The sequence below is a fragment of the Epargyreus clarus genome, unplaced genomic scaffold (genome assembly GCF_041222505.1).
Source record: "Epargyreus clarus isolate Ecla_fem2 unplaced genomic scaffold, WU_Ecla_fem_2.2 ptg000024l, whole genome shotgun sequence".
NCBI lineage: Eukaryota > Metazoa > Arthropoda > Insecta > Lepidoptera > Hesperiidae > Epargyreus > Epargyreus clarus.
In genome coordinates, this window is record NW_027332231.1 from 6,731,079 (window position 1) to 6,747,461 (window position 16,383).

At 32.4% G+C, this 16,383-nt stretch overlaps 2 protein-coding genes across 9 annotated transcripts; one reads left to right on the plus strand and one right to left on the minus strand.

Annotated features, from left to right (window-relative positions):
• Positions 1-4,358: 4,358 nt before the first annotated feature.
• On the minus strand, positions 4,359-7,913 carry LOC140752087 (serine/threonine-protein kinase PRP4 homolog). Of its 8 annotated transcripts, none has more exons than XM_073086245.1 (3): positions 7,778-7,893; positions 6,327-6,562; positions 4,359-6,183 (listed from the first exon to the last, which is right to left on the minus strand). In XM_073086245.1, exon 3 carries the CDS (start codon positions 6,113-6,115, stop codon positions 4,394-4,396), a length of 1,722 nt encoding a protein of 573 aa, XP_072942346.1. In that variant the 5' UTR covers positions 6,116-6,183; positions 6,327-6,562; positions 7,778-7,893; the 3' UTR covers positions 4,359-4,393. The 8 variants fall into 8 exon arrangements, with proteins under 8 accessions (XP_072942346.1, XP_072942345.1, XP_072942343.1 ...); XM_073086244.1 differs by having other exon boundaries at positions 6,430-6,562; positions 7,456-7,864; XM_073086242.1 differs by having other exon boundaries at positions 6,415-6,562; positions 7,456-7,864.
• Positions 7,914-8,146: 233 nt separating this feature from the next.
• Positions 8,147-13,891, plus strand: LOC140752088 (pentatricopeptide repeat-containing protein 2, mitochondrial). Its single transcript, XM_073086249.1, has 9 exons — positions 8,147-8,331; positions 8,414-8,633; positions 9,468-9,570; positions 10,225-10,419; positions 11,179-11,275; positions 11,558-11,646; positions 11,921-12,034; positions 12,728-12,835; positions 13,726-13,891. The coding sequence occupies exons 1-9, from the start codon at positions 8,241-8,243 to the stop codon at positions 13,828-13,830; spliced, it is 1,122 nt and encodes a 373-aa protein (XP_072942350.1). The 5' UTR covers positions 8,147-8,240; the 3' UTR covers positions 13,831-13,891.
• The last annotated feature ends 2,492 nt before the right edge of the window (positions 13,892-16,383 follow it).

A 16,383-nucleotide genomic window follows, 5' to 3' on the forward strand; every position in this document is an offset into this window, starting at 1 on the left:
AATTGCAGAATTTTAAAAGCTAAACGATTAAAATAATGGTGAAAATATTTTTGTTGGGATCTGGAGTTAGTGCCAAGTTCTGTTGAAATCATAACAAATTCGAAAATATACTTTTTGGGGAAATTGTTAAAAATAAATTAAACAGACGTTATTTTTAATTAAAATGTTTGTACGTTCTTTGTAAATTAATAATAACTATCTTCATATTCAAATTCAAAATTCGATTGCAAGTGAAACATAGGGATTACAGTGGTAGAAATGTGCGTCTATCCATTTTTTGCTAAACTTGGCTACTACACTTTGTGCATCACTCTTTTGTACTTTATCATTTTTTCGTAGATTATTCTTACCACGAAAATACTGTCCTAATGTCGAGATTCGTGCCAGAAACTATACTTGGTTCCATCCACATAACATTCATGTAAGGATAAGCTAATGAGCTACCTATGGAGTTTTTACTTAGATGGATAATCCATTTACATTACGAAGTGCTAAAAAGTGAGACGAATTCTAAAAATATAAAAAACATGGGTATCCTACTCCTGCCTGTCTTTTTGCAATTATTTATTAAAATAATAAAGCAACTTCGTGAACTAATTATTGCAATCCGAATGTTTTTCATTGAACAATTAACTGTCAATGATTAAAATATATTTGCCATGTAACTAAAAACTCTTATAAGGATATCAGAATTGTATATAAATATAATATATATTAAAATGTCACATTATAGTTATTTTTCGTTGCATGATATGAATTTATTTAATCGTGTGTTATTTTGATGTTCCTTTCAGACTGTAGAACTTTATTTACCTACGTGAAATAATTTGATATACTTTATTTTTTTGTGACTTTAAGTTGGGTACAGACTGCTGTAACGTAACGTGCTATGTAACAGAATTCGCATAGTGTAGACGCCATTTGCCCACGAACCATGCACACTATGTCCGCGAACAGAGCATTTCAACTCTTGTGCACCGCGATCCGCCACTTATCGGGTTTTTCGCCAAAACAAAGGGACAGCTGGACAGCTCGTGTGTCTGTCCTGCGGAACGGTACTAAGCTGTGTAGCAGTTTTTCGCGAACTATACATGCTCAAATCGTGCGCGCGCTGCGTCCACACTTATGAAATGCTCCTTTCGTGTTACATTGCTTGTTACGTTACAGCAGTCTGTACCCACCTTTAGATTAGAGGGTTAACGAGTGACAATTTTCGGATTGATTTGGTCAAGATTAGACGTAAAAGTAAAAGATTATTTTCTACTACCTATAGTATTGACCGTATATACTAAGAAGATTTTAAAAGGGAAATTTAAGCAATAATTATAAGCGTACTTTGTGGAATTAGACGGCTTTAGACTCGGAGGCCGAAAACTCTTATCGTATCAAATAGTGGATGGATTCTTTTCTCATTATAAAATGTGATTCATCTTATTGTATTTTTGATTGTTATTAAATTATATCACAAGCATGTTATAATCCTAATCGTAACTAATATAAATTTGAATGAGTTTGTCTGTTTCTACACTTTCACGCTTTAACTACAAAACCGATTGTGATGATTTTTTGTATTTTGGAGTTTCAGAAAGTACCGTTGCCGAAGGATAGATAAAAACCTCTGACTGAGAGCGAAGCCGCGGGTAAAAGCTAATACGGTTATAAGGCCAAAACATTGTGAAGCTAGACTACATGATTCATTAAGATCCACATGACCTAAGCTAATGTTATGTGTGTGCGTCAATTTGAGCGTTTTCGGTCTGTGATTAATCAATATTGCAATATTAATTTGATAAAGTGAACATCTCTCGGTTGCTTTTCTATAAGTTGTAGTTAGTAGTTTATCATATCTTGATCAATATCATTAATTAATTGAGTGTTAGGAACGGCGTGTGAGATCATTTGTATCATTTCTAGTAGTCATACAATCATTTTATCCGAATAATGTATACCAAGAATAAATAAGCAGTATTTTAGCTTACCAAGTATTACTCTGCGATACACACTGTATGATTGTGCATGTAAGTATGAAAATTAATGATAATGTTCATTTTATAGATTATATGTTTCTCCCCTACCCTATGTATTGCGAATCTTCATGACAACTATCGAATTTTGTCGTTATTTTCAAACTGTGATGGTTTACCTACTTACTATGTTGTGTTGATAATTTATACTTTTGTTGTTTAAGAGATTCTCGGTTGCAAAAATAAACTTGATTGTGTATGTGGGTTATCTTTAATGACCTGTTTATATATAGTTTATTTAACGGACATTAATCTCTAACAATTACATAGTATATTTAATGGATTCTTAACAAAATAACATATATTAAACAATATGATTCAGTTTCGAACGCGTAATCTACATAATTATAACATATCCTTAAAGGGGTAAAATGAAAAAGTGAAAATTTGACGGATTAAAAAATTAAAATTAAAACGATATGATAACCTACATACAAAATGAATAATTGAATCTCTTTCTCATATATTTTGATTTGCGTTTTCATAATGGAATTATTTGCTTCATTTTGTAAAGTTTAATATATAAGCTATATTGAATATGCAGTTTTGTATAAATATATATTTTTTCAAAACTCTGAAAAATGCGTAGATTTAAATGGTTAGATATGCTCATAAGATTATTTGAAATTGTTTTAAAATGTGTTTGTTATACTATATAATGTATAGTCTAACATGTATTATAATGATCATAGTACGGATGGGTGTTCGAAGCAGAAAAGATAACTTTTAAAACAACAAAAGAATATGTGCAAGATAAAAAATATATTTTACTACTATTAAAATTGCAGTGTTTACTTCAAACTAACACATGAAGGTGGTAGAACCTTTTGTGGTTCGACTCCGGCGGCACAACCGCTACACCTATTTCTGCCTAATATCAGCAGTGTTAGCTGTTGCTGTGTTCCGTTTTGAAGGGTGTGGTAAGGGAGACTTACTTTTCCGAGGCGTTCCATCTTAGTTTTCAGGGGTAGCGGCGCATCTGTGGCCGACCTCAGGTAGGATATCTAATCCTATCTGGGGTTGATTACAGATGTCCATGGGCGGTAGTAGCTACTTACCATCAGGTTGATGCAGTCAACCTGATGTGATGGTATGGTAAGTAGCTACTACCGCCTACTACTCCTATATTATAAAAAAAGTCACTAAACATGGTGCTCACTAATTCCAATAGATTCTCATTAAAAGCTATATCTATCCATTTAAACCTACGGAAAATTGAAGCTGTGTCAGTAGTCAAAACTTACTGTAGCTAGTCTTAGGTTTGTATTTGAATTGAAAGTACTGTTGAACTGTAGGTGCAGAACGTTGATTCGTATGTATATAAGAGCAAGAATTTAGTTGTAATGTGAATGATTAAATTTCTAGATAAAGAAACCAATTATTACAGATATGTGAAGAATATAATAAGCTTTGTAATACAACTCTGATTTAGGTGTGTTATTCGATGGGCTTTTTTCATACGAATAAAGCGATTTGAGCGATACAGGTGTGTATCTGCCCATTTTTGTGACATCAATATGTTGTTCGAATTGAATATGTTTGTATTGCTCTGTCGTTTGGTCTCGAATAAACGCCAAGGCAGAACCCTCGTGTGTATAAGCCTTAACAATAACGTGTATGTATTATATCATATTAATTTTGAAGCTCTTGCTCAAATGCCTTATTCTAGATCACTAATCATGATGTCAATTCATATTTTCAGCTAATTTAAAGACGAATATGGTATTTTCCCTTGCAATTGTGATAGATCACATGATGTATGTATGTAGTACCCATGTGAAATTTATTTTAAGTGATATTTTGGTTGATGGCATATATTTTTGTTATTTTCTGTACTAGGAAACTATTAAAGTAATAATTTTATTGAAAAATTGTTTTACTTGTTCATCCTCTCAATAATCCACCAAATTGTAATGCACGGAACAGAAAAAAGTAGTTTTTCTGTACCGTGAGTATTTGCATCCAAAAATATACTGCGATTACGAATTTAGTAAAGCCAAATGAGTTATTATTACTGTAATTTTATAATAATTGCATTTGCATATATTTTTTAGAACTTTAGGCTTAGGCTAATGTTGAATTTAAATGTCTTAATGAAAATATTAATAACTTGCATGAAGCATAATGGTGGAGCAGTAATATGATTAGTGTTATGAATTTCGATCTCTTGCTGTGGTCTAACGGTTCAATTGCGTTGCTCGAGTTTTTCTAAGTCTTCAATATACATGTTCAATGAATAAATTACTAAGATGCTTAGATACTTTTAGATTCAGAAAAAATATATTTCATAAACCTACATGTGTCTCCAATTTTATACAAATAAAAAACAATATGAAAACTTGATAAACTTTATTAAATTACGAGTTTTTTTACTTTTGCAGGGTCTCTTGAATAAATGGATGTTTTAAACAATCAGTAACAGATGGTCTTTGGCTGGGATCTAATACTAGCATTTTGTCCAAAAGGTCTTTAAGCTGTCCTATTTTCCTTTCACCAGTTGGCGTCTCATCTTTGCTATGTTTTTTCAATTCCTTGAGTATGTCTCTGGTCACTGTAATGTTACTAATTTCGACAACTTTTTCTCTTCCAGTGAATTCATCTTTCTTGTGCAAAAGGAAATGGTTGTTGTAATTGAAGTGTTGATCTTTAAATTTGCCTTTTCTTATTAACCTTCCTGGAATTTTGCCCTTGAGATCCATAAAACATTTTAACATCTTATTATTAGAATTTCCAGTGAAGAGTATCTTTCCTGTTGCCATTTCATAAATAGTACAAGCTGCTGACCACATATCGATGCCACTTTTGGATGTCATGCCTAATATTATTTCTGGGGCCCTGTAAAATCTTGAGACCAAGTAAGGAGTAGGTTCATTGTCATCCACTTTAGTTGCGGAACCAAAGTCGCATAATTTCAAAATATTCTTTTTCTCATTGACTATTATGTTGTCAGGTTTTATATCTGCATGAACTATACCCAATTTTTTTAACAATCTTAAAGCCATTAATAGTTGTCGGCTGTAACTCATTAAAGCTTTTATATGTAAACCATGCCTGCCATATCTTTTTAAAACACTTCTTAAATTCATGTGCAGTGATTCCAGTACTATACATAAATGTCCTCTGTGCATGAAGTTTCTTAATAATTTAACACAATGGTACTTATTTTCCGGGTCTGCGTCATTTATTTCTCTCAATGTAGCAATTTCCTTAAGGCCAGTCTTGTACATAAGATGATTATTTCTAATTATCTTAATTGCCACATTCATATTTCTGTTATCATTATCTTGAGCTTGGATAACATTTGCGAATACCCCTTGACCCAATGATGCAGTTATTGTGTACCTAGTATTATCAATATTATCGCCCTCTCTTACAATAAAATATCCTTCAGAATCATCAAAATTTTCAGACAAATTGTTGGGATCTTCTATAACATGCTTTGAAACAGTGTTTGATACAAAATTGTCTTTTTCTGAAAACATATCAGTAACTTCTGTAACAATAGGTTTAGTGGGAACAGCTGTGCTTGCTGTGATAGGGCTGTTATTTATTTTGAGATCATTGTTTTCTTGTACTGTAGTATCACATGTCTTAGTCTCATTACTAACATTTAATTGTTCTAATAGTTGCTTTCTTCGTTTCCTCCTTTGCTCAATAATTAATTCTTCATCTTCTGAATCCAATTGTGTATCATTGTGATGGTATTCAGGCGATGAATCTGACTTACATCGCTTTAAAGGAACTTTGTTGTGATTTTCAGATTTATTTGTTTCTAATTTACTATTTAAGGTTTCTTGATGCCTCCTGTCATGTTTATCATCCTTTGATTTATACTTTTTATTTTCCGAATAAGAAGGAGTGTATTTTTCTAGATTTTTGAGCTCTTTCCGTAAGCTATGCCTTTTTTTCATCAGTACCTCAATGCTGTAACATTTTTTGGCAGGTAGTGGAGGTGTTCTGGAGTCTTCCAAATGATGTTTAGAATCATATTCATGATGTTTACTTTTTCTTGCCTTTGTTTTCATATTTTTGTCACTTTTAGAACTTCTCGGGGACCGATATTTCGAATGTTTTTCATAATTTCCTGCCATTCCTGGTAACTTCACAACTTTTAAATTTACGTATCACTTGTTTGTTTCATTGAAAAAGATCCTGCAACCTGTAAGCAACAATAACATGCACATTTAGTAATTAAATCAAATGTCAAAACTTGTTAAAGCCAATCATTTGAAAAACCTGATATTGTTATATTAATTAGGGTTCAAATATCAAGTTTTTCATCATTTTCATGGTAGTTGTTACTTTATTTTTAGATATTATGTGTGTATAAAACATCAACTAGCATGAATTTGACATTATATTTTGGCATATAGATGATGTATTTGCTAACTATGTCATTGTTTACATTTCAACCCTGGGAAATGTCATCTGTTGTTTTTTAACAAAATAACTCCTTTTCCCCATTGTTGACTGATGTCCACTCATTAGTGCAGTCATTCCAACAATGATTGTCACTTTACTTTTCCATCCATGGTTATCTATTGAAAATTAAAAGGTTATTAATATACAATTACATAAAACACAATAAAATATGTGTCATAAAATATTAGCAAGTTTTGATAATTCATCATCGAGACACATTTTTGAGCATGCAAGTCACCATGTTTATAAAGTGATGGAATTTTTCAAGTGATCTCTTCATTATATTTTCTTTGGATAAAAAAAAAGTTGATATAAAATTTAAATACTATGAAAAGGAACAATATATTTCAACCATTATCTTGCAAGATAATGAATAAAATATATAATACAAACTTGCATTAATTTTGAAAATAGTACACAATACATGAATTTTTATTACTTACAACACCCTTTTACAAATTATCTAATGCATATTTTTTTATGTATATTTAAGATATTGTTTGTAATAAAATTAGATATTCATGACATGAGCACTTTATTTTTGACAAAAATGTATCTGTAAATTATTTAACAATGAATATTACATGTTTACATATTGTACATAAAATGAATAAAACTTTAAATGACATTAAACATGTAGCCTATAATCACATTCATACAAAGTAAATGTCATGCTTTTTAATATACCTATTCCATATTCCCAATAAAATAAATGATCTTTACAGAATCCAATTTTAGGATTCAAAGTCTATAAAATACAATATAGAAAACCACACCCAAATATTCAATAGTTAGTTAATTGTATAAGGAATAAAACTGAGCAGTAGGTCAGACAAAATGGAAGATACATCACCAGTTAAGTCTAGTCTGTGAGTTTACAAAAGATTCTAAACACTTTCTAATTCATGAACACTAAATTAGATTAGATTATACCTTACTGCCGTATTTAAATACACTAAATACTTATCATTTCACTTAATTTAAATCAATAAATCAAAGTATTTCTTACACAGCACTGAACAATGTGAATGAATCATGGTTATTTAACAATTAACACTAGTGTAAAGATGTGCTTCGAATTTGCAAAGTTATCATTACTGTTATTTCTGAGATTGTTAAAATTAACATTTATAATAAACGTGAACTCTACACCTATGTTAACGTTCGTTACTAGGGAGATTTTATTCCACTTAACAGGAAAATTATATAGGTATTCTTTATGGGTCATTTACAAATGCTAAAACTGCGACTCAACCAAATAATGATTTTAAATGATACACTTTTATCAGAAAATATCCTCAGATAAACTGAATACAGTAATAATTGGTTACTTTTGTTTCTGCGATTTTATTGAGCTTAACTTTGTCACTTTTATAACCTCAGTTTTCTATTTGACTTGTTTGTTTGGTGTTGACGTTGGTCGTTGATTGAATCTTTACGTCGTCGGAAGTGAAGAAATGTAGACTGTTAAACGTTGACTTGAATACATGCTATTTGAGTCAATGCATAGAACATCTATACTCCTAACGGAGGAGTCAATGTAAGTCTCACTAATCTCTCTCAGAGTAAAATATTACATCTTCTCAGATGTACACTATTCTTTTGTGATAAACATTGTTTTAAATATTAGAAAAATATTGATTCAATATCAATATTGACCTACTTAAAACTAAATACTGATAGTACTGACGGATGATTGATAAAACCTAACCTCAAATTTCATTGACCGAAGTGTTGAAAGTCGGACGAAATTTAGTTACAAAGTTTTCACTTTTTATGTAAAATTAACACAAAATGTCTTCTATAATTAATTCTTTGATAAAAGTATCATCTAGTTATAATGTTAGATTGATGACACCAATGAGAAATATCTATTTATCACAAGGTATATATTTTTAAATTGTAAGTATTCAAGATTACTTTATTACATGAACCGTAATTGTACTAACAGTGAATTTGTTTTTAAGTTCGAAATTTATACTCTCCGGCTGCATTGGGCATCGATGGATACCTCCAGACAAGAAAAACAATCAAAGAACAATTTACAAATTTTTCCGACAAGTTTCGCACAAAGATGTTGGAATTTGTGTCAGAACCTAAGAATATGATATTTACAGAAGATTTGAAGAACATGGTACATATGGCTGAGCCAACAGACTTGGAATTGGTGCTTAATATGATTAAAAAGTAAGACTTGCTTAACAATTCTTACAAAGACCATTAACTTTTAAGCAATATACTGAACCTGGAGAGGTAACATGCTGTTCAAGAGAACAGCATGTTATAAGTGGTATGTGTAAGAACACATACCACTTATAACCAATTGGTAATATCTTGAATAACTTCTGGATATATGTCAAACATCAGTCAGTCCGAGAAGGTCCCAGGTTTTAAAATGAAGATACCTGGAATCAAGTTTGGACTTGATTCTGGTCCGGACTTCTGGTCAATTTGGATTGACCAGTAGTTATTAAGTTGAAGAGTAATAAGTCGGAAGTTGCTGACTGCCATCCTCAAATACTATGGACCTCTTTGTATAACTAATGCTGTAAATATTGTTCCTATTGGAAAAAAAATACATTTGATAATTTTTAAAATAAGTAACCTATTTTTGGAATAAAAATAAGACAAAGAGTTGTGTTTTTAAACATTTGTATAATATACCTCTTGGTAGTTATTATACCATATACCCATAGATTAGTAAAGATATTTAGCCGCCTTGAAATTGAATGAAGCCACAAATGGTTTATTAGTAAGTTCTTTTTTTAATTCTTAACAAATAAAAACATTTTTAGAGAAAATTTACGAATAAATAACTAATACTGCGTAATTTACATAATAAGTAAATAATTATTTCAAATATATTAGGGCCATTTTAGCACGGAGACGTGGCAGAACTTTTTTACGCAACTATTTCAATTGTCAAAACTGGTCACATTTTCTTGTTAGGAGTGAGTAATCTTTACTAATCTATGCATATACCAAACAAGTTATTAATACTCATACAAAACTTAATTTCAGGTTCAACAACCAGAAAAATGAATTTAGATTTGGTTCTTTTGTCTTTGGTCCTGTTGTGATGAGGATGTTCCATTTTCTGGATGCACCTAATGAGGCTTTACAGGTAAGTTTTCACAAAGAAAATTGTAAGAGAATTAAAGGTATAAACGAAAAAAAGTCATTGCAAAGACTATCCGCATAATAATATGGCACATCTTGTATCATGCAGTTTGGGGTTCAATCCCTGGCCAAGCATGATCTGTATATTTTTTTTCATAAGATTGATCTTTGTAATAGCTTGCTGTTAACCTGATGATAAGTGGTGACTGCTTGTCCCTGTAGTTCCGGGACCAGAATAGGGCTACGGTATCTTCTGCTTGTCGTAAGAGGCAACTAAAAGGGGGCTTTATGGGTTGCGGACAGCAAGAGTGGGAGCTCAAACCGCCCGGCCAGCGACCCCGGAAAGGACGGCGGTATTGTGGTCGCTCCCACAGCACCGGGTACCTTTTGAATGTTTCCCCCTCGTTAACAAAAAAAAAAGATGGTCACTGCTGCCTTTGGACATCTGTGACTAACTCCATATAGAACAGGTTCTACTTGAAGCTGATCACAGATGATTTGCCACTCCTTACACCACGACTATGATGGTTTCTTCATATGTAAATTGGCATCGACACTCTTTTACCGCAATGCAAAACTACTTTTGACTCAAAATTGAGCGGCAATCCTTTATTTTAAATTAAAAGATAGATAATAATATGCAGTATTATTTTTTCAGTGCTTTGAAGACCCATCTAATAAAGATTTCTTTGATCAACTGATTTCATATCAAATTATGTTAGATCTCCTGTACAACCATGAAATGTATGAAGAAATGTTCAAGGTGTTTGAAAGGGTGCAGGAGAAACAATTGAATATGACAAAGTTCCCCAAATATCCTGTTGTTTTGATACTAGCAGCGTGCTATAAGCAAGTAAGTAAACAGAAATGAATAGATATAAGAATATTGCAAACATGCAGTAAACCTTCTGGTTTACTGCATGTTTGCAATACAATGCACATACTGCCGTCCTAACTTCTGGAAGGACGGCAGTATGTGTGGTCTCATACTGTCGTAAGCACCAGATGGTATGGGAGGAGTCAAAAGTGCTCCCCCAGGGCAGAGCCCGATTGGGGCATCGCACCTGGAGGACTCCGGTTGTGTTCCCTCAGAGATCCCGGAGTTCTCCAACAAGCGCTGAGGATGGCCACCGTTGGGGTTTTAGTGCGCTAAAAGAGCATCTCAGCCTCCAAGGCATGTCTCCCTTACCTCACTCCTCAATCCAGAACACACCAGTGCCAAACATTTCTGCTATTAGACAGAAATATGTATTCTTCTTCTACCACATTCAGATTCTTCTACCACAAAGGCTTCTACCACTTTCAAAATTTGATGTTTTACAATCAGGCAACATTATCTGCTAATCTAACAATTTCATTAATATAAAAAAAATAATGTAAACATATATAAATATATAAAAAAATAATGTAATAATAATGTAAACATATTTAATCCAACTTACATATTTAATGAATTTCTTTAAACTTCATATAATTCTACTCATGGTAGACAAAACTATTCCTAGCACATTTATATCTCTGTTGTAAGAAAGAAATAGGTGTAAAGGAGTCACTGCTGCATTTAAAACCACAGATCTTTCGTGATTGATTTACACATAATTTATGATTACAGAATACACCACAGAGTATGGAATATGCCAAAAAATTATGGACAGATATGACAAATACAGGAACAATACCACTGAGAAGAGCCTGTACATATTTCGCTGGTTTGTATAAAATAATGAAAATATTTTAGTTATCTGTAATTATTTATATACAGTATAATATTCCTAAAAAATTAAGGTATGTCCCTTTTCCATTTTTTTATAAATAATGTTTTTTCTAAAACCAAATCAAATATTATTTATGCATAAGTTTTGTGGATATGCTTTCTTTCACCACTGTTCAGAAAAATCACACAGAAATAAACTGATGTTTCACTATTTATGGTTTTCAATCATTTACAAATTCTGACGGGTAATCTTTATAATCTAGGTATAATATTTCAGGTTTAGCATTAAAGCAAGGGGCTCCGGAAATTGCACTCGAAAGTATTTCTTTACAAAAACAACACTATGTCACAATAAGGAATATAAAGGTAATGTGCCTTTCAGTTTTTTTAACCGACTTCAAAAAGGAGGTGGTTATAGATATAGAGATTAAGCCATAAATATTCTTTGGAATAAATCATTCCTATGTTTAAATTCATTTAAATTTTGCGATAAAGAAGCTGTGATCAAAATGCTTAGATTCATTCTTGAAATATATGTCAATAAGACTTCATCGGTTCTTGTGTCTAAAACAATTCTAAAAAGCGAGAGTTAAACTTCCTGCAAGTTAATTATATATGGTGTGATTTATTTATTTTCTAGGCAGTGGCATTGGCAGAAATGGGTAGAGTAGAAGATGCGTTGCCTGTCTTAAGGGGAGTGTTGGAAATAGACGCTCCGGAGCAAAAGGATAAGCACACATTCTTTGCCGAATCTGTAAGTATTCTAGTCTAGTATTTGGAAGGTGATAGAACCCTTTGTGTTTCGACTCCGGCGGCACCACCGCCACACATATTTCTGTCTCACAATATCAGTGTTAAACGCTGCTGTGTTTTGATTTGATGGGTATAGCAAGGGGAGACTTACTTTTCCGAAGCGTTCCAGCTTGCTCCTCAGGGGTAGCGGCGAATCTGTCGCCGGACTCAGGTAGGAATATCTAATCCTATCTGGGGTTGATAACAGATGTCCATGGGCGGCAGTAGCCACTTACCATCAGGTGGACCGCATGCTCGTCTACTACTCCTATATTATATAAAAAAAAGGAAAAAAATACAAATATACCTGCCACATTCAGCCCTTTTAGTCCCAGGACATGGTTATTGAATACTTACATAGGTACACTAATAATAATATGTAATATATTAAACCAAAGGCTTATGTCGCTTTTGCGAGGACCTAAAAATGGTTTACCCAGTGCCAAGATTATTTTGTGCAGAAAAATTTACAAATGGACATATTTTATGTTTCTAAGGTATTGGTATAAGTATGTATATGTATTTTATAATGTGGTTATATACTGAATTTAATTGCATTGATATTTATTAAGTTACTTTCAATACAGAAATATAAGAGAGGATCGATTTTCGCTATTTTATAATCGAAATGATTATGAAAATATTCTATCTTCAGGTTGTCAAAATCCGTCAAGCAGTTGAGAAATGTAACAACAAAGATGTACAAAAGGAATTTCAGGATATAGAGAAGGCTCTGAAAGATCGCGGCCTTATTGATAACCAGGTAACTCAGTTACATGTCACTTTTTCACATCTTGAAAATTGTTACACTACAAATATTATTATTAAGGTGGGTACTATTACTTAAAGGTGGTAAACCCTTTGCGGTTCGACTCCGGCGGCACCACCGCCACTCCCTATTTCTACCTAATAACAGCAGTGTTAGGCGCTGCTGTGTTGCGGTTTGAAGGGTGTGGTAAGGGAGACAGACTTTTCAGAGGCGTTCCAGCTTAGTCCTCAGAGGTAGCGGCGTATCTCTGGCCGACCTCAGGTAGGAATATCTAATCCTATCTGGGGTTAATTACAAATGTCCATGGGCGGCAGTAGCCACTTACCATCAGGTGGACTGCATGCTCGTACAGGAGTAGTCCTGTATTATATAAAAAAAAATGTTACTTATTATGTTAGGCACATGTCTCTGTTCAGAGTTAGGTTTAGTCCATAGGCGCTAACCAAGTGCGAATTGGTAGACTTCACACATCTTTGAGTTTCAACTTTCAACCATTAAGCTGTCTGTACAATATTTTATCCTTCCATTAAATAAGTAATATTTAATGTTAGCAATTACCTACAGATTTAATTCAGTTACACAATACTTAGTTATTAAAATAGACAGATAAATTACAGCCCGGGGTTCGAATCCCAGTTACGCACGTCTAATATTTCGATTTATGTGCTTATTAGTAAAGAATTATCACATGATTATGCCGCGATCATATTACAGCGAAGGAAAAGATCGCGAGGAAATGTAAATGCTTGAGAATTAAAAAAATAATAAAAGGTAAAAGGTTGTCTATGCCCTAAGTCATTCTAAATCTAAGTTGAAACCTGTACCTAATGACACAGATATAGATGATGATGAAGTAACTTGCTAAACTTTCGAATCATTTACAGAACTTGGACACGCTGCTAAATGCTGAAATAACTATAAGAAAGCAACCAGTCCAAAAACCCATGCAGAGGTTACCGTACGGCTTGAGACAGAAGAGAAACATGTAGCGGCGACGAATAACTTAGTACCCAGTAGATAGTAGCCTGTACATATATGTGGTTAACTGTATGAATGGGGACTTGAACAACTGCTCTAAAGAATTAGATTTTTTTAAGTCACAAGCCACTAAGTTATGTAAAATATTTTTTAAATCTGTAATTTTACAATGCACATTAAAAAGATAAAAGCATTTACACTTCTAGTTGCATTTTTTTTATTTTCAATAATAGACTTTTTTACTACTGACTGATGATTAGGCAGCAAAAATAGTAATTTTGGGACTGTAATTGTTCTGTGAGAACTTATTTATTTTAATGATATTGACAATGACATGTCCATTACATTGAGTGTAGTTGATTCAAGTAGTGTGAGATGATTGTTGTTTAATGATGTCATCTAAATATGATCTTGTTATGAAAATAAAAAAAATTAAAACAATCTTGTTTTTTAATTAAATTTCAAAGCTAAGTAATTGCCTCTGTAGTTGTGTCTAATTCTGTTACAATTGTGATATCTTAGACTTAGAGTAGATTTTTTCGTTGTTTATGGTACTTAATGACAAAATAAGCTATAAAATTATAAGTAAAAATTATTACTTTAAAAAATTGTCTATATTTCAAATAATATTGAGCTAGTAATTAAGCATACATTAGCTATACCAGACCAGAGAAAACCCAAAACAGTTCTGAATTTACAATATTTCAATAGCGAACAGGGCCATTAATTAGTTATTGCCTTAACTTTAAGACGCTTCCTGGCGTTACACTTAATGGATTGGTACCCAAATACTTGAATACCTCAATACATGAGAGGAATGTTATCACAACAATCTGATTTACTGGATCAACAAGTTTTGGGTACCCTTTAGTTAGAGAAATGTTACCGCAAGTTTGCGAGTAAAATCAAAATCTGAATAGATAAATGTTATGTGAAACATTGTTATCAATATACACATGTTTTACAACATGACTAACATAGATGATGCACTTGACTAATATGACAGGCAATATCTAAGTACTTAACAAAACAATATATAAATTGAGTAAACCAACTTAATGTTATTTCTCGAATATAATAATACTCCACAATTTCTGTATGAATAAATTATACAAGGATAATATATATCATCTTACAAAAATATAGATGAGCGTAGCTTTCCTTATTTCCAGTAAAATCGTGAAGCGTGAACTGGGAACACGGAACGATGAACATCTTTTAGGGATAATTATCTCGCGCGATCCACCCCATTACCGATTACGTCGCGATATGGGAAATTGTATATTGGGAATTAAACATTTTATCGCTTTAAATATTATCTTATATCGCTTTAGATATTAGCGGGACGAAGACAGCCCGCTAGCTGCGTTAGTGTATCCTTACTGTTGCTACGGAGTATATGCTTGTAGTTGTGTTCGACCACATTGGTTCTCTAACTACACATGCGCGCAACAACTTTAGAGCGGACTAGAAGTTTGGGACGGACTACTCGTATACCTAAGTAAAATAATAATACAAACAAAGTATGAATATTTCATACTTCTGCGGTTTAACTTTTTGTACGTTCAAAAATTACGTTTAATTCGGCAAATTTATTAAAGTTTTAAAAGCAATTTCTATTTTAATAATACATTACTACCTTCGAGCTTGATCGAACATTACTACAAAAACTTAAAAGGTAATAATAATTTACTAACAGGTCTACAACAAAGATTACATCTAGGTCTTAAATAAAAGTGAGGATATTCGAATAAGAATTACAGAAGTACACAACAATAGGTTAGAATCGTGGCTGAACCAGGTTATTCCGAATGAGCTACAAAGTTGTTTGTTGAGAATATTCCAACCTCATTGTCTGTAGGTGGTTTGAAAAGTTTCGAATACTTGTAACAACTTTGCGGAATAATGATTATGTGGGCGTCGCACCGCTACGTCTATAAGTTTTATTAAATTCTGAGTTTGTTCAGAAATGTAAACATTTGGCTTTAGAACGAATGTAAAGTTATCCGGTATTTGCCTATGCGGTTATAGCTTACCGGTTACGTTTATAATATACTGCTATACTAGGTACCTATATTGGCTATTTATCTATTTACACGAAACAGAAAATAAAAGCTGGTTCTTTCACTTGTAATTATATTTTTTCTAATATATTGCTAAATTATAATGTACCTACATATACGTAAGATGAGTTATTTAAGTTAACAATTATCGAAGAATCATTTTTAAAAAGTATGTATTTTTACAAATCATTATTTTCAAATAGTCCTACAATAGTCGATTTATTATGTAGATTATTTTTTTGGGTGCTAGTATATTTATAGTCACGTAGAATACCAGTAAATAATATAACTAGTACGTAGGTAATACTATGTTTGATATGAAAACCCAAAATACCATTGAATAATTTAATGTAGGTACAAAATGAACAGTCAGTGTAACATTTGCTATTCAAAGTCATTTATCTACCGAATATAATTTCTCAATTCCAAAATTAATTTCCCAATTAACACTGTTACTCGGAATTGTGCAAATTCACTTATTACCATGTTTAACCACAAGCG